Genomic DNA, 21907 nt, shown 5'->3' with positions numbered 1-21907 from the left:
AAAAAACTTTGTCAGTTGAAAAAGAGATTAGGCCAGGCGCGATGGCTCACGCCTGTAATTTAACACTTTGGGAGGCCGAGGCGGGTGGATCACGAGGTCAGGAGATTGAGACCATCCTGGCTAACACAGTGAAACCCCATCTCTACTAAAAGTACAAAAAATTAGCCGGGCATGGTGGCAGGCACCTGTAGTCCCAGCTACTCAGGAGGCTGAGGCAAGAGAATGGCGTGAACCCAGGAGGTGGAGCTTGTAGTGAGCCGAGATCTTGCCTCTGTACTCTAGCCTGGGCAACAGTGCAAGACTCCATCTCAGAAAAAAAAAAAAACAAAAAGATATTAAAAATTAGCCATGCATGATGGCTCATGCCTATAATTCTAGTACTTTGGGAGGCTGAGGCAGGAGGATAGCTGGAGGCCAGGAGTTTGAGACAACATAGGGTGATTCTATCTCTACAAAAATAAATAAATTAGCTAGGTATGGTGGCTCATGCCTGTAGTCCTAGCTACTCAAAGGCTGAGGTAGGAGGATTGCTTGAGCCCAGGAGTTTGAGGCTACAGTGAGCTACAATCATGCCACTACACTCCAGCCTGGACAACATAGCAAGACCCTGTCTCTGAAAAAAAAATAAAAATTAAAAAAAGATTAAAAATGGTAGCATGATTTTACATATGTTACATGGTTAAAAGTGCATAAATACTACAATAAATGTGGCAGTTTACTTTGCAGAAGACTTGAAGTTTCTTTGTGGCCTGGCATTGGAAGGATTGCAGCTTGTAGTAGTAAAAGGATTATCTGAAATCTTAACAAAAGTTATAATAGCAAAGGTGAACGGGTGGATGTGGCTTATAACACAGTGAACTGAGAAAGCCGGTGGATATATTTGTGTATGTATGCACTATGTGTATTCCTATGCTGATTGGTTCCACTGAGTGTACTTGTCTGCATTCACCTAGTGTTTCCTGTGAATTAAATGACATAATCAAATGCAGAAATTAAATTATGCTCAAAGTGTTCCCTAATATATCCCTTCTGTTGGAAAAAAATTTGCATTTTCAAAACTAGTATTAGAACAGAATTGACTATATATCAGTCAAAACATTCTTTATTTCATTCTTCTTTATCCCTGCTTTTCCAATTTAACCAGTAAAAAGAATCTTAGATTAGAAAGGAACTTAAAATATAGTCTGTGATCTTTTTATTTTATGGGTGAAAGAACTGAGATCTAGAGAGATTATAACTTGACAAAGATTAGTCCTAGGATAAAAGGCTTGGTTTCAGGATTCTTCAATATTATTTCATACTGCCTCTTTCTTGTTTTTGTGTGATAGTCATTCTTTGATGTTACAAGGCCAAATAGACATTCAGTAGCTGAGCATTACTTTCTGTTTGTTTTGTTTTGTTTTTTAGAGGCAGAGTCTCACTCTGTCACCCAGGCTGGAGTGCAGTGTCATCATCATAGCTTACTGTAGCCACAAACTCCTGGGCTCAATCGATCTTCCCACCTCAGCCTCCTGAGTAGCTGGGACTACAGATGCTGTAATGACCCTGTCTCTGCAAAGAAATTTGGCTGGGCATGGTGGCTCACGCCTGTAATCTCAGCACTTTGGGAGGTGGGTGGATCACTTGGGGTCAGGAGTTCAAGATCAGCTTGGCCAACATGGTGAAACTCTGTCTCTACTAAAAATACAAAAATTAGCTGGGCATGGTGATATGCACCTGTAATCCCAGCTACTTAGGAGGCTGAGGCAGGAGAATTGTTTGAACCTGGGAGGCGGAGGTTGCAGTGAGCTGAGATGGCGCCACTGCACTCCAGCCTGGGTGACAGAGCGAGACTCTGTTTAAAAAAAAAAAAATTAAATTAGCCACTACCCCTAGCTAATTTTTAAATTTTTTTTGTAGAGAGAGGGCCTCACTCTCTTGCCCAGGCTGGTCTCAAATTCCAGGCTTCAAGTGATTCTCCTGCCTTGGCCTCCCAAAGTGGTGGGATTACAGGTGTGAGCCACTGTGCCCAACTCATTACTTTTTTAAAAAATTACTTTCCATTTCTAGTTTTTCTGTGACGGGTACTTTAAGTAGTAAATATCATGTTTAACAGTGAATAAAAATGATCAGAATTTCCCTCTGACACTCTTTCCTTTCTTCTCTTTTTCTTCCTTTCTCTCATTTTTTCCTTTCTCCTGCCCTTTTTGGAAGTCCTTGTTGGAGGAAAAAATAACTTGCCCTATTTGTTTCCTCACGAATTGTTATCAGTCTTGGGTATCAAGGCAAGCAGATTCAAACTGCTATAATATATACAGTGCAATTAGATTAGAATCTACTAAGAATTTAATTGAAGAATGTTCAAAATACTTCTTTAAAATTAATTTTTTAGTATCCATTATGTTGGCATTTAGAAATTAATGTGCCCGTGATCTATAATGATTGAATGAACAAAAATTTTTACCTGTGAGTTTAGATTTTTACAGTGCAATAAATTTTTACTTGTGAGTTTAAAGGTTCAATCAACAAATATGTATTTAGCAAGGCTATATGGGAGACAAAAAACTAAGACAGTCTGTGGCTCTGGAGGACAACTACTTTTTAAAATTTAACTGGAGCATATCTAAAAGAGGAAATGAAAAGACAGAAAAATACTTGAAATTTTTCCCTTTCAGATGTTTTCTCCCAGGCTTCCATGTCCTTATTTCAATAAAGGAAATATCATGGGAGGGTATTGATGATTGGCCACATGATAGTGGCAAGAGCATTGACTGGAAGTTAGGAGAGTCTGTGATTCTTCTCTGGAATCAAGCGAAGTGTATTTTCCTTTTAAATGACTGGGAATTTCTAAGACCATTGGCATTTCTTTGGACACCTTTCCAATTTGCTGAAACTACACCTGAAATCCAATTGGAGTGTTTATATTTTAGCTTATCCCATTATCGGGAGAAACCCACCCCCAATATTCAACGTGGGTCCTTTTCTATCTTCCCTAAGTGTTGGCTGGTCTGAGAAATAAGGGAAAGAGTACAAAAGAGAAATTTTAAAGCTGGGTGTCTGGGGGAGACATCACATGTCGGCAGGTTCCGTGATGCCCCCCAAGCTGCTAAACCAGCAAGTTTTTATTAGTGATTTTCAAAGGGGAGGGAGTGTACGAATAGGTGTGGGTCACAGAGATCACATGCTTCACAAGGTAATAAAATATCACAAGGCAAATGGAGGCAGGGTGAGATCACAGGACCGGGGAGAAATTAAAATTGCTAATGAAGTTTCAGGCACACATTATCATTGATAACATTTAATCAGGTGACAGGGTTTGAGAGCAGACAACCAGTCTGACCAAAATTTATTAGGTGGGAATTTCCTCGTCCTAATAAGCCTGGGAGCGCTATGGGAGACCGGGGCTTATTTCATCCCTTATCTACAACCATAAGACAGATGTTCCCAAAGCAGCCATTTCAGAGGCCTCCCCTTAGGAACACATTCTCTTTCTCAGGGATGTTCCTTGCTGAGAAAAAGAATTCAGCGATATTTCTCCTATTTGCTTTTGAAAGAAGGTAAATATGGCTCTGTTTTGCCCGGCCTGCAGGCAGCCAGACTTTAAGATTATCTTTCTTGTTCCCTGAACATTGTGGTTATCCTTTTTTCAAGGTGCCCAGATTTCATATTGTTTAAACAATTTGTGCAGTTAATGCAATCATCACAGGATTCTGAGGCGGCATTCCTCCTCAGTTTACGAATATGATGGGATTAAGAGATTAAGGCAAAGACAGGCATAGGAAATCACAAGAGTATTGATTGGGGAAGTGATAAATGTCCGTGAAATTTTCACAATTTATGTTCAGAGATTACAGTAAAGACAGGTATAAGAAATTATGAAAGTGGCTGGGCGCGGTGGCTCAAGCCTGTAATCCCAGCACTTTGGGAGGCCAAGACGGGTGGATCACGAGGTCAGGAGATCGAGACCATCCTGGCTAACACAGTGAAACCCCGTCTCTACTAAAAAATACAAAAAACTAGCCAGGCGAGGTGGCGGGCGCCTGTAGTCCCAGCTACTCGGGAGGCTGAGGCAGGAGAATGGCGTAAATCCAGGAGGCGGAGCTTGCAGTGAGCCGAGATCCGGCCACTGCACTCCAGCCTGGGCGACAGAGCGAGACTCCGCCTCAAAAAAAAAAAAAAAAAAAAGAAATTATGAAAGTATTAATTTGGGAAACTAATAAATGTCCATGAAATCTTCACAATTTATGTTCTTCTGCCATGTCTTCAGCTGGTCCCTCCATTCGGGGTCCCTGACTTCCCGCAACATCCCATTACCTATTTTCCTGTGAAATATTTTATGGCAGCACAGTTTACCTTGAGACATGTGTCCTGAGCCGGGGCCCTCATGACCAGAGATGAAAGTCTACATGCTGCTTCTGTCCTGGAAGAGATGAGTCCTGTTAGAGGCTTACTCTGCACTGTGTCCTACTCCAAGAGTGTGATGCTGGTGTTTGAGAGTCGAGATGATGTCACTGAAGACTGCAACCCTGACAAAGTTTCTGTTACAGCTGATGAGGAAAAGCTGTGACAATATTTATTACTACCCAGCTGTCCTTAGCTCACTCCTCCCCCGACAAAATACATACCTTTTATTATTGGGATCTCAACCTCTGTTTCAGGCCTTTTATTTCCTTTGAGAATATGTAGTTTTGTTTACATCTGGAGTGGTATTAAATTGTCATCCTTAACATATGCTTGTTGATAAGATGTAAACAATGTGATATTGATGATCGATAAATTGGCTTGAATTCCCCCACTATTACCTTTTTTTCTTTTGGTTTAGAGGTGCTTATTTGTTCTTCTCTAAAGCTTCTAGTGGGTTGAAACAGAAAGAAGTCACATTTCTTTCAAAATGAGTCTTAAATGCTTGTGTTTTACAAAATTTTAAATTAAGCCATATTTTTAGCTTCGACAGCTGGTTGATATGTAGCCTGTGACTAATGAAATGAAACACATTTTTGTTTCATGATCATGTGTTAATGTCACCCTACAATTTTGTTATTTTTGATGCAAGAAAGAATGATTAAATCTGAAGAAACAAAAAAAAAATGGGCTCTTTGGTTATACTTTAAGGCAGATTTAAATCCAGTCTTTTGATTTTTGAATTGTAGATGATGTGGTTATGATCTCAGATTTTGCAGTGCGAGATATTTATAAAATTGAGAGAATAAATTTATTCTCTCTGGTTGTAATTCAAGTCATGTTACTTTAGTTTTTAGACCTATGGGGCAGTAGATACTTGGTGTTTTCAGGGATATAAACTGAGGACTCTCAAGCTAAAAATAGTCACAGTGAAACAATATATATAGCATGATCCAGATCTTGTAAAAAAAAAAAAATCAGTATCTGCAGAGAAGTTCTGGGATATACACTAACAGGCTGATGGTGATTTTCTTTGGGTGGGAGGACTGTAAGTGATTTTTAAAGTTTTTTTTTGTAATAAATAATGTTTTAATTTCATCATGGAAAAAAAATAAATAACCATAATGGGGGCTGTCACTGTGAAATCTTTGATTCCCCTACCAAGAAGATCTGTGGTGGACTTGAGCAACGTTCAGTGTGTTTTCAGTTGACCTCGAGTTTTTCTTCCTTGAACATAAGGACTTTCAACTCAAAATTGGAAGATAAGTTTTCTATCAAGTAATTTTTCCCTCTTAGCCTTCGGGCCTCTTCTTAAGTCATTTAGTCATATTTACTACTGTCTTCACTACTCTTTCCACAAATTATATCTTGATTACTTCAAAAAAATAGACGTGGTTCACTGATTTACAAGCTCCGAGGAACACTTTTTTTTAGAAACCTAGGACTAAAGAGGATGCCACAGTGTATAAGGCAAGTAGGTTATTAAACTCTTGCAGGCAGAAGTGAATTAAGAAATTAAATAAAAATTTAAAGAAAGTTGATTTTCCTGTTGTTGGGGTTTGAACAGAAAGCCTTGTCTGTCCCGTAAGCATGCTCAAGACTATCCATTGGCAGCATAATTCAAACAGTTTTGAATCACTGGCTCAAGAAGACAATGATCTATAAATATTATCAGCACAATCATGTTCATCTCCTATCTTTTTTTTTTTGAGACGGTGTCTTGCTGTGTCACCCAGGCTGGAGTGCAGTGCCGCAGTCTCGGCTCACTGCAGCCTCCACCTCTCTGGTTCAAACAATTCCCCTGCCTCAGCCTCCCGAGTAGCTGGGGTTACAGGCGCACACCACCACGCCTGGCTAATTTTTTTGTATTTTTAGTAGAGACAGGGTTTCGCCTTATTGGCCAGACTGATCTCAAATGCCTGACCTCAGGCATTCCGCCCGCCTTGGCCTCCCAAAGTGCTGGGATTACAGACGTGAACCACCACGCCCAGCCATTTTTTATTTTTTGTAGAGACAGTGTCTGGCAATGTTGCCCAGGGTGGTCTCAAACTCCTAAACTGAAGAGATCCTCCCACCTTGACCTCTCAAAGTGTTGGGATTACAGGCATGAGCCACTGCGCCTGGCTGCATATATTATTATTATTATTATTATTATTATTTTAATTTTTTGAGATGGAGTTTTGCTCTTGTTGGCCAGGCTGGAGTGCAATGGTGTGTTCTCAGCTCACCGCAACGTCCGCCTCCCGGGTTCAAGCGATTCTCCTGCCTCAGCTTCCTGTGTAGCTGGGATTTCAGGCATGCGCCACCATGCCCGGCTAATTTTGTATTTTTAGTACAAACGGGGTTTCTCCATGTTGGTCAGGCTGGTCTCAAACTCCCGACCTCAGGTGATCCGCCCACCTCAGCCTCCCAAAGTGCTGGGATTACAGGGGTGAGTCACCTCGCCTGGCTGCATATATTATTTTGATAAACCTAAAGGTGAATTTAGAAAAGGACATGAATCTTGTCCTCAGAATCTAGTAGAATAAACAAACTTAAAATATTATTAAACGGTGTACTGAGTGCCATAATGTGCATAGGGAAGGTGAGAGAACTCTTGCTACTTCAGCCTCACGTAAGAGGTAGCATAGGAATTGAGTCTTAGAGGCTGATTAAGAATTTTCTGGCAGAGGAAGGGGAAATTGACATTCCAGTCAGAAGGAACAGCTTATGCAAAGACTTGAAGTATGAAAGAACATTAAATATTTAGGAGAAATTAAATGGCTTGAGGTTTCTAGATTTTAGTTAATTGAGCAGAAGCATTTCTCATTTCTTCTCTGTTTCATTGTTCTCACATATTTATGTATGTGACTGTGTTCTCTGGCAAATTTTACATTTGTTTAAAAACAAGGGTTCATGTTTTTCATTAATCTTTGAAACCTTCACAGTGCCTGACATAGGGATTATACATAGCAGGTGATTTTTTAAAATTTAAGTGAAATACCCAAGTAGCCTTTCATTTAGTCCCTTTGAACTAAAGAGAGGCCTCCCCAAACCTTGTTAATAGTAGAAATTTGGACCAATTAGGACTCAAGCACTACCATTTTTCTTTCTTTTCTTTTCTTTTTTTTTTTTTTGAGACAGAGTCTCACTCTGTGCCCAGGCTGGAGTGCAGTGGCAAGATCTTGGCTCACTGCAAGCTCCGCCTCCCGGGTCTATGCCATTCTCCTGCCTCAGCCTCCTGAGTAGCTGGGACTACAGGCACCCGCTACCACACCCGGCTAACATTTTGTATTTTTAGTAGAGATGAGGTTTCACCATGTTAGCCAGGATGGTCTCGATCTCCTGACCTTGTGATCTGCCTGCCTCCTCCTTCCAAAGTGCTGGGATTATAGGAATGAGCCACTGCACCCAGCCACTACCATTTTTCAAGATTGTTTATATTCCTGTAAGAGTACCAGGTTACAAGCACCTGAAGAACAGGGATCATGTCTAGCTTTCTCCTGTCGTTTGTTTCTAATGTAAATTGACAAAGGTTTGTATTTGGCACATTTGTGTCCTAACTGGTTCCCTATCAAGTTTGATATGTTGCAGGAAGATGGAATACTTTTCTTTTAGCTGTGATAGGTCTATTTCACACAGATGTTTCTGAATTCTCTGTTCAGGGTCATTTATGAAACGAATTCAAAGCCTGGGAGCCACGCCTCCCGCATGCAACTTAATAAAATTTCATACGTTGATGCAAATATTAACCTGGGTAGAACTTTATCTATTGAATTTATGTTCTTCTGAATGAGTGATGAAAAGAATTGTGAAGAGGTTTGCGTTTAAAAAGACATTCCCTCTTCTTAGATTGTAAAGTATATAGCAAGAACTGATAATAATGCAAACTAACTGATTAAGCACAGAAATTATGATAGGAAAAGATTTTATAAGCATGTTTTGCCAACTCTGGATAATTGAAAATTAACTTCCCATTACTTTTTATTTATGCTTTGGTATAATGGCTTTATTCTATTGGCTGGGTGAATGCCATTTAAAGTTCATACATCTGATATTGTCCATCATAAGTTGGAAGCTCCTAAAGGGAAGATATCTATCCATTTATTTGTCTTCCTCTGGTCCCCTTTTAAACTGTAATAACAATACACAACCCGTAAAGAAAAAAATGGAGACTTTGACAAAAATGGTGACTATTTGTATATATGTCGACTTAACTCTATAAGTAGAAATTCTCTAAACTTTGTGTGATTTTTCTTTTGTTTCCTAATTTAGTACTTAATAGGACTTTCTTGATGGCAGTGATCGTGACTTTAGTCATAAATACTAATGAATTTCATTCTATATCATAGATGCATTCTTAAAATATTTTATATACACTGATATTTCAAAAGTCCGATTTATGAAAGAAACCCAGAATTTGTTATTGTGAAACGAAAGAAAGCAAGCAGTCTCCCATGATTTCTTAGATTTCTAAATCTGCATTTTTGTATAAAGTAGCTTGTTTATTTTGAGACATGTTGTTGAGAACTAAGAGATAATCACCCAGTTGGGCTTTACTGAGTTGCAGCACCACCATCCTGGGTGTTCACCCTTATGTACTAGTTTCACAAGGGGGACAAATAGTTTCATTTCATGTAACACCTCTCATCAGTTGGTAGTGGCTCACTGGAGCCTGGGATGAAAGAGCATGATGACATTGAATCCAAGCTCAGTGGAAGGGTGCCACAATTGATTGGTGATGTCGAATATGAACAGTGGGAAAGGAAACAACAGCTGGAGCTTTCTGTATTTGCCATCACCTAACTTCAGGATAGATCTGTGTGGTGATCTAGGCTCTGTAGATAAGACATGTGACCTGTTCCCAAATCAGACTTTTTATATTGGTAAAGCACTTAGAGATGAAGAAGCACTGTAAAAATTTAGAATTTTTCCGGCATGTAAGCCCACAAAATTTCTTTAACCTTTCTATATTTAACATTGGCTTTAAATAGCTCCTTGACATCAACAAATTGAGAGAACTGAATGATCTTACTTTGCCTTTGCCATTTGTGACATGTTTCTTAACTGTGTTCAGTACTAGAAGCAAGACGTAGACTTTCTAATTGCCCGAGACTTGGCAGTGTAAAACCAAATCCTGTATATTTTTTACCTCCAGCACAGGGCTTTTAATATGGAAATGTATGTAATGATGAACAGCAGTAGTTTAGAGAAGAGTAGAATCAGCAAAGGGGAGTATATTTGCAATTGTGAGGAAATTGCTTTCTCTACATTTGCTTTCTCTAGAGTTGAGAAATTGCTTTCTCTAGAGTTGAGAGGGATCTTAGTGGCTTGTGCTCCAAACCTTTTGGAAAGGTGGTAAAATCTCTGAGCCTAGGTAAAGTTACTTCCCTAAATCACAGAGCTAGAGGCAGAGTATTCAGCGGTCCCATTTCCTGATACAAATGAAAATATTAGCTAGATTTAAATAAAAAGAGCACTTAGTTGGAGGCAGAAGATACAGAGCTTTTTTTTTTTTTTTTTGAGATGGAGTTTCACTTTTGTTACCCAGGCTGGAGGGCAATGGTGTGATCTCGGCTCACCACAACCTCCACCTCCCAGGTTCAAGCGATTCTCCTGCCTCAGCCTCCCGAGTAGCTGGGATTACAGGAATGCGCCACCATTCCTGGCAAAATTTTTGTATTTTTAGTAGAGATGGGGTTTCTGCATGTTGTCAGGCTGGTCTTGAACTCCCAACCTCAGGTGATCCTCCCACCTCTGCCTCCCAAAGTGCTGGGATTACAGGCGTGAGCCACTGTGCCTGGCCTTTTTTTTGAGACAGGGTCTTGCACTATCACCCAGGCTGGAGCGCAGTGGCGTGATCATGGCTCACTACAGTCTCAACTTCCTGGGCTCAGGTGATTCTCCCACCTTGCCCTCTTGAGTAGCTGGGACTACAGGTGCACACCACCACACCCAGCTAATTTTTGTGTTTTTTGTAGAGATGAGGTCTCACCATTTTGCTCAGGTTGGTCTTGAACTCCTAGGCTCAAGCAGTCTGCCCGCCTTGACCTCCCAAAGTGTTATAATTACATGTGTGAGCCACAGCACCTGGCCTTTTTTTTTTTTTTTTTTGAGACTGAGCTGTGCTTTGTCACCCAGGCTGGAGTGCAGTGGTGCGAACACAGCTCACTGCAACCTTGACCTCCAGGCTTAAGTGATCCTCCTGCCTCAGCCTCTCGAGTAACTGGAACTACAGGCACGTGCCACCGTGCCTGGCTAATTTTTGTTTTTTGTAGAGACAGCATTTCACCCTGCTGCCCAGGCTGGACTCAAACTCCTGGGCTCAAGTGATCTGCCCACCTTGGCCTCCCAAAGGGCTGGGATTACAGGTGTGAGCCACTGGGCCCAGCACAGAACATTATTATGATATGCTTTTCTGTTGCTGTCATTTTGGAGCATTAGCCACTCCCAATGTTTGTTTTATGGTTGCTTGCTGATATAATCTGTATCTATCTCAAAGTCCCACAAGTGGATATTAATGCAGTGTGATTTCTGCCCAGTGCTCTGAATGTCAAAGTGAAGAAATTCAAAGAAGCCTGGGTAAACAGCGGAAGTCACTGTGACTCAGCCAAATGCCTCGTCATCTCGTTAGTGATACACGCGAATGGACCATTTCTGTAGGAACAGATTCCCACTGTTCCTACCTATGATCAAGCAAAACCACAGCCAACGGAATGGGCTTTGCGGAGTCACTGGGAAAAGAAGACCCTGTTGAGCTTGACTCTAGTCTGGCATGGTGGAGAGACATGAGAAATGTAGAATAAGCTGGAGATTCCAGGAGTTGGGGATGATCTTCAAGGGGCTTTGGCTTTTGGTGCTGCTGTGGGGAGAGTGCCAAGTAGGATGTTTGACTGGGGCAGTACACCTGTCAAACAGTAATGCAGGTGTGTTAAGGTGAACTCAAGGAGGATAGAAGCCTCCTGTGGAGCAGAAGGGGAAAAGCCCACTTGTACAAATACAGAGCATGAAAGTAGGACCTTATAGGAAAAAAATACTGATAATCCATTTTCAAATATGTAGAGCATATGCCTTAGGATTTCTTTTTACTTTTTAAAAAATTTTGTTTTTAGAGACAAAGTCTCACTCTCTTTTCCAGGCTGGAGTGCAATGGTGCAATCATAGTTCACTGCACTTTCAAATTCCTGATATCAAGCAATCCTACCACCTCAGCCTCCCGAGTAATGAGGATTACAGGTGCACACCACCATACCTGGCTAATGTGTGTGTGTGTGTGTGTGTGTGTGTGTGTTTGGAGACGGGGTCTCACTATGTTCCCAGGCTGGTCTTGAACCCCTGGCCTTAAGTGATCCTCCTACCTCAGCTTCCCAAAGTGCTGGGATTATAGGTGTGAGCCACAATACCTGGCCCTACATTTGTATTTTTTATAGTAAAAAAGTTGCGGCTAAAATGGAGTCAAAAGACATCTTAGAACTTCTTTACATGCAGAAAGTTTTGGAAGGTTGCAGAACTGGACTTGATTATCTCTAACATCTTGTCTGTGAAATGAGAAAGGCAAGAAATACCAATTTGGACTTTGAGTTAATGCTATGGTTTGTGTCCCCCAAAGTTCATGTATTGGGAACTTGATCCCCAATGTGTCAGTGTTAGGAGGTGGGACCTAATGGAAGGTGTTTGGGTCATGGGAGCTCTGCCCTCATGAGTAGATTAATGCCATTATCACGGGAGTGGTTTATCTCGAGAGTTAGTGTATTATAAAAGGATGAGTTCATCCCTCTCTTGCTGTCTCTTGCCATGTCTTTGCCTTTCTACTATGTGCTGCCTTCTGCCATGAGATTGCACAGTAAGAAGGCCCTTACCAGATGCCAGCACCTTGATTTTGTACTCATCAGCCTCCAAAACTGTAAGGAAGTAAATTTCTGTTCTTTATAAATTATCCTGTCTCAGATATTCTGTTATAGCAACACAGAGTGGACTAAAACAGTTGCTCTTAAGTGTGATTATTCTGTTTATTTCCTTTGGATTCTCTAATCCCTTTCCCAATAGCAGGAACGCATTCACAGATCTGAATGGAGTCATATATTTTCATGGCACAGTAAGAAGGCCCTTACCAGATGCCAACACCTTGATTTTGTTTAGTAGATTTATTATAATATGATGTGATCTTTATTGTATGGTATTAGGGAGGAAATAGATTGTCCTCCAGGGGCTAGAAGCGAAGGGAAGAAATTCTTGGCACTTACAAATAAGCTGGTCATAGTTTTGAACAGCTTGGTGTTGGAAGTTGTCCAGCATCCTGGTGCAGCTGGTCACCATTCTTTCCTTCCATAAATACTTTTTGACTGCCTGAGGTATGCCAGGTACTGTACCAGGCACCAGGTTTATTGTACTGATAAAGACAGATTCAGTTCTTGCCTTCACAGAGCTTATAAGGTTCACCTATAAGAAGGCTTGGGCCTTGCTGCAGTTGCTCACAGAGGGATTTGAGGAGATGTGATGAATCAGAATTTATTATGTGTTTGGAAGGAAGACATTTTGAATGCTGCTTAAAAGCTAAGTATTAAATTAATAACATATGTCAGCCATTGTGGCTGTTGGATAGCCTCAGTTATGACCAAATTTTACTTAGCTGTGGGCAAACTGTCTAAACAGTTTTCTCAGCTTTAATCCTCCCACTTGCCTAGGAGTTTACAGGGCAGCTGATTTAGATTGATCTTTCACATTATCCCCTTGGACTCTTAGAGGAGTCATGATGACAGTTGTTTACCAGAGGATTTTCAGTGACATTTGAGAAATAAGATCTGTCTTCTGTGTGGAGATGGTTTCTCTGTGATGTTCCCTGAACCTCATGTTGGCCCTTGCCAGAGATCTCTATTTTTACAGCTACTTGCGTCATTGTCATTTCCAGCTGATAGATGATTGAATGCAACTTCACATCCTTCCTGTCTTAGGACTTGTGGGGCTTTGGCTCAGGCAGCTGGATAGACAGCAGAGAAGGTCACTGAGAATAGGAGGTTGGACTATTAGTTCTTTCCTTGTCCCCACATGGCATTCTAAACTGCGATAAAATTATTTGATACAACCATTGAACCCATTCCTCCTGTTGCCTTTTCTCAGTCTTCAGCTCCTCATAGCCTTTCTGTAGCATTTGAAATCTACTCTCCACCCAGATTTTCAAAACTGTGTACTTCTTTGATTCTTCTATGTCCTGTCTTCTGGTTCCTTTCATCCTTGGCTTCTTCCACTTCTTCCTTCTGCCAAGTACTACATGTGTCTTCTCAGCTTTATCTGTGGTCTTTGGCCCTATCTGTTTGTTTCTTGTCTCTCTTCTACTCTTTCACCTTTTCTTCCCTCCTTCACTTCCTCTCCCTTTTTTTCATGCATTCTTGCACATATTTGTTAAATAGACATTTACTTAGGACCTACCGTATGTTTTGTACTGTGCTAGGTTTTTGGCATAGAAGAGTGAATGAGATAGACACAACCCCAGATTTTATGGAGCTTACAATGAATTTCCCAATTAATTAATAGAATATAATTGTAAAATGTTTTGAGAAGTATTGGTTGCTATGAGAGCATGTAATTTAGGACCTGCCCTAGTTTAAGAGGTCAGTGAAGTCTTTCTTAAGGAAATCATTTTTAGCTGAAATCTGAAGGATGAGTAGGAATTTATGAGGGGACAACAGGGAGTGTTCCAGGAGTAGGAACAGAAAACAGTTCTCTAACTCAGTATTTCACTCATATTGGTCTTCTTTCAATTACAGTTGTGTGCTGCTCAGTGACGCTTTGATCTAGGGCAGACTGCGTATTTGATGGTGGTCCCACAAGATTATTATGGCTATACCATACAGCCTGGGTGTGTCATAGGCTATACTGTCTAGGTCTGTGTAAATACACTCTATGATGTTCACATAATGATGAAATCATCTAAGACACATTTCTCAAAACCTGTCTCCCTCATTAAGTGATGCATGACTGTACTTGAATACACCATGCTTCTTTCCACCTCATTAGGTGTAAGACACAAGTTATCATCTTTCCTCAATGTCACCCAAACCTATTCTTCACTGCAGCCTTAGTTCACTTGTCACTGATTTCATTTGAAACAGAAGTGAGGGCCAGGTGTGGCTCACGTCTGAAATCCCAGCACTGTGGGAGGCCAAAGTGGGCAGATCACTTGAGGTCAGGAGTTTGAGACCAGCCTGGCCAACATGGTGGAATCCCATCTCTACTAAAAATATAAAAATTAGCCAGCCGTGGTGGCGGGCGCCTGTAATCGCAGCTACTCAGGAGGCTGGGGCAGGGGAGAATCGCTTGAACCTGCGAGGTGGAGGTTGCAGTGAGCTGAGACCGTGCCACTGCACTTCAGCCTGGGCAACAGAGCAAAATCTGTCTCAAAAAAAAAAGAGAGAAATAGAAGTGAGATTTGTCCTTTCTTCTTCATTCCCACTGCCATAGAAATATCAGAAGGTGATGTAGAAGCAGGTAGATCACTTAAGCCCAGGAGTTCGAGACCAGCCTGGGCAAGATGGTGAAACCCCGGCTCTACAAAATACAAAAAAATTAGCCAGGCGTGGTGTTGTGCACCTGTTGTCCCAGCTACCTAGGAGGCTGAGGTAGTAGGATCACTTGAGCCTGGGGAGGTTGAGACTGCGGTGAGTTGTGATTTGCACTACTACACTGCAACTTGGGTGACTGAGTCCCTAAGAAAGAAATATCAGAAGGCAATATCACTTCACAACTGGATATTACAGTAGTAACTAGAGTACTTACTTCAGCTTTTTCCTCCAACACTTTCTTGCCTCATCTTCTGCAGCATAACCAGTATAGACCTCTCTTTCTAAGACCCTGTTTTTATCATCTTACTTCTTGGCTGAAAAACCTAGAATAGATTCCTGATGCACAAAATCCAGATTCTCTTCCTTTGGATCCTCCATTATCAGTCCTTAGACTGTCTCGGTCTTGTTTTGTTTCTCAACAGACACCTTTTGGGACAGGTAGATATTCTTCTTCTTCCCCCTGTCAACCATGCTCCTTTCTGCCTTTTTCGCTCTGTTTTCTCTTTAACTTTTATTACCAGCTCTAGGAAGTCTTTTCAACTACTGTAGCCTCCAGTGATCTCATCCTCTCTGAACTCTGAATTTTTAATAACACTTTCTGTATTTCATATATGCTAATGTCATTTCCTTACCTAAATTATAACTTTAAGAATGGCTGGGGCTGGGTGTGGTGGCTCATGCCTATAACCCAGAACTTTTGGAGGCCAAGGCGGGAGGAATCACTGGAGCCCAGGAATTCAAGACCAGCCTGGGAAAGTTAGTGAGACCTTGTCTCTATTTTAAAAAAATGTAAAAATTAGCCAGGCATGGTGGCACATGCCTGTGGTCCCAACCACTTGGGAGGCTGAGCTGGGAAGATCACTTGAGCTCAAGAGGTTGAGGCTGCAGTGATTTGTAATCACATCATTGCACTCCAGCTTGGGTGACAGAGTGAGACTCTGTCTCCAAAAGAAAGAAAGAAAGATTGGTCAGCTGGGCATGGTGGCTTATACCTCTTATCCTAGCACTTTGGGAAGCTGAGGTAGGAAGACTGCTTGAGGCCAGAAGTTCAAGATCAGCCTAGGTAGCATAGCAAGACCCCGTCTCTACAAAAAATAAAAATAAAAAAATTAACTAGGCATGGTGGCGTATGCCTGTAGTGCCAACTACTTGGGAGGATCACTTGAACCCAGGAGGTTGAGGCTGCAGTGAGCAGAAGAAAAGAACAAGGACATGTTATGACTTATATGCAATTTTATATACTCTAGTTTAGGATTCACCAAATAGATATTTAATAAATGCTTTGAGGATGCCTAGAAGATTCCTTTTTTGCTTTTTGATCTGCAAACAATTTTATTGCCTGTCAGGGCAAATTGTATCACCCTTCAAACAAGTTCAACAAATTCAATACTCAAAAGTGTAAAATCATAGTGCCCAACAACGAATCAAAACTACTGAATTGTGAAGAGGCAAGAAAATGTAACCTAAAACCAAGAAGATTTATTTTGATATCATTTGGTGGATACTGCTAATTCATTCCTAGTTGGGGACTGTGAGTGGTTAACATTGTAATCCTTCTGTCCTGTATGTTGGGTTTAACTTAAATTGATAATAGACACTAACTTAGGTTGAAACAAGGATCATTTATTTTAATGAGCTCTACTGTTCCAGGGATTGTTTCTACCAGCTGAATACTCACATTTCATAGAGCTGGTCAAGGGTTCCTTCCGATATTACAGCTATTTTTATAGTCCTTTCCAGTTTACCAGTTTTATTTAAATGAATCATCTTATTTAATCATTATAACTCTTTGAGGTAAGTGGTATTATCTTTATTATCAGAAGAAGAAAATGAGGTATAAGAACTAAAAAGATTGTGAGTCACTCAGCCAGTTTGTGGTAGAACCCAGGCCTGAATCTGGGCTGGCTGACTTTGAGCTCCTTTTCTAATAACCTTAGTTGTTCTTGAATGAAGAACTTGCCCTTGATCATACCTAATCATTTTCTGCTGGAGGCCTTTGTCCTTGTGTGTTTGAGTTGTTCATCAGCTGCTTCCCAGAGATGGTGAAAAAGAGGTTAAAAGTTTTTCTAATGGATTAGCCTCTTGATTAATATGATTTTGCTTCGGTGTCTTTCTTTCTTTTTTTTTTTTTTTTTAGAGACAGGGTCTTGCTCTGTTTCCTGGGCTGGAGTGCAGTGGCACAATCATAGCTGATCGTAGCCTCGAACTCTTGGGTTCAAGCGGTCCTCCCGCCTCAGTCTCCCAAGTGACTAGGACTACAAGTGCGAGCCACCACGCTGAGCCAATTAAAAAAAAAATTTTTTTTTGTAGAGATGGGCTGTCACTATGTTGCTCAGATTGGGCCTTGATATCTTTCTAAGACCTTTACTTTAAATGGAATTTGCTTAGGGATGATATGGTAAGTGAAGCCTAATCTGACTGATACAGTCGCATATTAATTAGTTTCCACCCACATCCCTGGTAGGCCTTGTACCCGACACCAAATCTAGATAACCAGACCTGTAGTGTGCCTGGCCAGAAAAAACCACGTTGAGGTCAAGTATTAAAATGTCATACTGAGGGCTCCCTAACCAAAAGAAGTCTAAGCATAAGACCCTCAGTGTCTCTGTCTGTTGCTGGTTCTGTTTGCTTACAGAGGCACGGCACTTGTAAAGCTTTTAAAAACTTGTTTCATGTTCTTATAATCGTTGGGAGATACAGAGTGGGTGTTCAGACCAAAAAGGCTACTTCCTGAAGTGTTTATGCAAAGGATCATTTTTAGAGAGTTATGTGGAATGGAATTGGGTCTGACGTCAATTCTCAGTGTGCTTTCTCTCCCCTGGAGGAATAGGCCATATGTAGAGACAGATGTGAGACTGAAGTCTTTTTTACATATAAATAATGCTGGGAGAGAATGAGAACATTCCTGTAAGGTGGAGGTTGGGGAAGAACAGAGTTTACTGTAAGCCAGAGATGACCAACTTGTTCTTGTCTGCACTTTTAAAAAACCTTCTAGTCATGTATAATCTATAAGCCTAAATGTGTATAAAGTATTTGTACAGTAAATTAGTAGTAATAATAATAGAGCACGTGTCTGTGTAACCCAGGTCAAATAATAGAACATTGCCAGCACCCAGGAGCTCCCCCAGAATTCTTTTTGATCACCTACCCACACCCCTGTTCTGAGGGAGTCTCCTGACTCCTGTGGTAATGATTTTCTTGCTTTTCTCTTTAGATTTATGACTTTTACATGTGTCCCTAAATGATTTAGGTTCATTTTGCCTGAATCACACTGCATTTATCCTTTTGTGTCTTGATCCTTTCACTCAACATTTTGTTTATAATAATCACACGTTATTGCTGTAGCTATAATTTATTCTCTCTTACTAATATTTCATTGTATGACTTTAGTACAATTTACTTATTATTTTATTGTTGATGGTGTTTTTGTTTCCAATCTGGGTTACTACAAATAACACCACTTTGGACATTCTTTTCTTTCGGTGCAGGCATTTCTGTTGGATATACATTAGGTTGAACCATATGAAATTACCATTTTTGTGGCTCAAACATCAAATAATAATTTCATGTGGTTCAATCTAATAACTAGGGGTAGAATTGTTAGATCATAGAAAATACATATGTTCAATTTTAGTAGATTTTGCCAAATAGTTTTCTAAAGATCTCTTACCAACTTTATTTCCTGCCAGTAATTTATAATTGTTGCTTCACATTCTGGCCAACACTCGATACTGTGATTTTTTATTGTGGTTTTCATTTGCATTTGCTGGTTACTAATGAGGTTGAACACATTTTCACTTGTTTTGGCCATTTCAGTTTCTTCTTATGAAGTACCTAAGTCACTTCCCCGTTTTTCTTTTCGGTGGTTTGTTGATTAGTAGGAGTTCTATATATTCTAGATATGAATCCTTAATGGTTAAATGTATTACATATATCTTCTCTCATTCTGTGTTTTTTTAATTCTTAATGTTTTTTGACTCACTGCAACCTCTACTTCCTGGACTCAAGCAGTCTTCCTGCCCCAGCCTCCCAAATAGGACCACAGGTGTGCACCACCACACCCAGCTAATTTTTTTATTTTTTGTAGAGATGGGGTCTCACTATTTTGCTCAGGCTGGTCTCAAACTCCTGGCCTCAAGTGATCCTTCCACCTCAACCTCCAAAAGTGCTGGGATTACAGGTGTGAGCCACTGCGCCTGGCCTTAATGTGTCTTTTGATGAAAAGATATTCTCAACTTTAATATAGTCAAATGTATCTGTCATTCTTTTTTATAATTAATGCTTTATCTACAAACTTTTACTTTTACTCAAGATCTTGAAGCTATTCTTTTATATTATCTTCTAAGAGCTTTATATTTTCATTTTTAGGCCTATAATCCATCTAAAGTTGATTTTTGCATGTGGAGTGAGGTTGAGGTTTATTTTCATTTTTCCCATAAGGGATATCCAGTTGTCCCAGCACCAGTTGGTGAAAAGACCATCCACTTCTTTGTGGTGTCACTTCTGTCATAAATAAGGGTCTGCATGTACCTGCGTCTGATCTAGCTCTTTGTTCTATTTCATTGGTCTGTTGATCTATTCCTGCACTGATACCTCACTGTATTAATTTTTTTTCTTTTTCTTTTTCTTTTTTTTTTTTTTTTTTTGTGACAGAGTCTTGCTCTGTCATCAGGCCGGAGTGCAGTGGCACGATCTTGGCTCTCTTCAGCCACCGCCTCCCGGGTTTAAGGAATTCTCCTGCTTCAGCCTCCTGAGTAGCTGGGATTATAGATGCCCACCACCATGCCTGTCTAATTTTTGTATTTTTAGTAGAGACGGGGTTTCACCATGTTGGCCAGGCTGGTCTCAAACTCCTGACCTCAGGTGATCCACCTGCCTCGGCCTTCCAAAGTGCTGGGATTACAGGCATGAGCCACTGCACATGGCCTACTGTATTAATTTCTATAGCTTTATAGTAACTAAGCCCCCACCTTGTTGTTTTTCTTTTTAGAGATGAGGTCTTGCTCTGTCATCCAGGCTGGAATGCAGTGGCATGATCATAGTTTACTGCTGTCTCAACCTCCTGGGCTCAAGCAATTTTCCTGCCTCAATCTCCTGAGTAGCTAGGACTATGGGTGTACACCACCATGCCTGGCTAAGTTTTAAATTTTTGTAGAAACAGAGTCTCACTGTCTTGCCTAGGCTGATCTCGATTTCTTGGCCTCAAGCTATCTTCCCACTTTGGCCTCCCAAGGTACTGGGATTACAGGTGTGAGCCACCACGCCCAGCCTATTCTTCTTTTCTAAGAGTACCTTGGCTATTCTTGTCCTTCTGCCTTTCCATACACGTTTTAGAATCCGCTTGTTGAGTTTCAAAAAAGTCTGTTGGGATTTTGATTGAGATTATATTTAATTTATCAATCAACTTGTTTAGAATTGACATCTTTATAATAGTAAGGTTTTTGTCTAGGAATAAAATATATATCACTTCATTAATAAAGTCTACTTTATTGTGTAACAAAAAATTATTTGAGATAAAATTTACAATTTTAATGATATTTTAATTGTAAAATGTGCACAACATAAAATTTACAATTTTAATCATTTTAAAGTATACAAGTCAATGGCTTTTAGTACATTTATAATGTGCAACTCTCACCAGTATCCAAGTTTAGAAGATTTTTATTATGCCCCCCCAAAAAACCAATACCCATTAAATATCCATTAAGCAGCCACTCCCCAGTTCATAGTAACCTCTGCTTTCTGTCTTGGAGGATTTGCCTATTATGAACATTTCATATAAATGGAATCATATATATGTGGACTTTGGTGCCTGGCCTCTTTCAGTCACAGCAATATTTTTAAGGTTTATCTGTGACGTAACATGTATCAGAACTTCATTCCTTGTTATGGCTGAGTACTATTCTATTGTATGGATATACCACATTTTAATGATGTGGATATACCACATGAATCTATCTGTTGATGGGTGTTTGTTGATAAAATTCTATCCTTTCTTTTTTTTTTTTTTTGAGACAGTCTCACTCTGTTGCAGGCTGGTGTGCAATGGCGCAATCTCGGCTCACTGCAACCTCCGCTTCCCAGGTTCAAACAATTCTCCTGCCTCAGCCTCCCAAGTAGCTGGGATTACAGGCATGTGCCACCAAACCCAGCTAATTTCTGTATTTTTGGTAGAGATGGGGTTTCCCCATGTTGGCCAGGTGGGTCTCGAACCCCTGACCTTAGGTGATCTCTCCGCCTTGGCCTCCCAAAGTGCTGGGATTACAGGCGTGAGCCACCGCGCCTGGCCAATAAGATTCTGTACTTTTTTATAGAGCACTCTCATGTTTTTTTAGATTTATTCTAAGGTAAACATTTTCAAATGCTTTAAATTGTATTTTTATAAAATTTCATTTTGTTTATAGCTATGGAGTATATGACATTGATTGATATCCTTTAAGTCTGAATTTTGCTAAACTCTCTTAATAATTCCAAAATTTATTTGTAGAGTCTTCTGGACCAATTATATCATTGTGATGAATGAGTTTTGTTTCTTCCTTTCTATTTATTCTGCCTTGTGTTTCTTTTTCTAGTCTTACCCTACTGACTAGATTCTCTAGTACAGTGTTGAACAGAGTAGTGATAGCAAGCAGCCTTGACTTATTCTGGATCCCAAAGGAAAAGCTTTTAGTCCTTCAACGTCAAGTGTGATATTTACTGCATATCTGTACATGTTTCAAATAGTCTTTATCTTAGCTGACGTCTAACTACCTAAGAGGACTCTTTTTTGGTTTTAATTGTTTTAAAAATATTTTTTTGAAGCAGGTCTCTCTTTTGCCCAGGCTGGAATGCAGTGGCATGATCTTGGCTAACTTCAGCCTTGACCTCCGAGGCTCAAGTGATCCTCCCACCTCAGCCTCGTGAGTAGCTGGAACTAAAGGTGTGTGCCACCACACCTAGCTAATTTTTATATTTTTTTTATAGAGATGGGGTTTCACCATGTTGCCCAG

General features: G+C 40.4%; 2 protein-coding genes across 13 annotated transcripts in view; one reads left to right on the top strand and one right to left on the bottom strand.

Moving 5' to 3' along the window:
* Positions 1-21907, bottom strand: part of CFAP68 (cilia and flagella associated protein 68) — a 162074-nt gene that overhangs the window by 54456 nt on the left and 85711 nt on the right. The gene's annotated exons all lie outside the window — the stretch shown is intronic.
* ALG9 (ALG9 alpha-1,2-mannosyltransferase) overlaps positions 1-21907 on the top strand; it is a 100898-nt gene that overhangs the window by 47033 nt on the left and 31958 nt on the right. Inside the window, exon 15 of one of the 12 annotated variants that reach the window (XR_007719303.1) lies at positions 4323-4341. The exons of 8 other annotated variants lie outside the window; for them this stretch is intronic. Coding sequence is in view for 3 of the 4 variants with exons in the window: in XM_050757704.1 (XP_050613661.1) it covers positions 17056-17277 (222 nt within the window). In the remaining variant the exon portion in view is untranslated. Of the gene's footprint in view, positions 1-4322; positions 6541-17055; positions 18420-21907 lie in introns of those variants that run through there. 3 more of the 12 variants (XM_050757704.1, XM_050757707.1, XM_050757708.1) reach the window with 3 other exon arrangements.

This window comes from Macaca thibetana, chromosome 14 (assembly GCF_024542745.1).
Source record: "Macaca thibetana thibetana isolate TM-01 chromosome 14, ASM2454274v1, whole genome shotgun sequence".
In the NCBI taxonomy this organism is placed as follows: Eukaryota; Metazoa; Chordata; class Mammalia; order Primates; family Cercopithecidae; genus Macaca; species Macaca thibetana.
The sequence above is the reverse complement of the archived record's forward strand: the minus strand, read 5'-3'. Positions and strand labels throughout refer to the sequence as shown.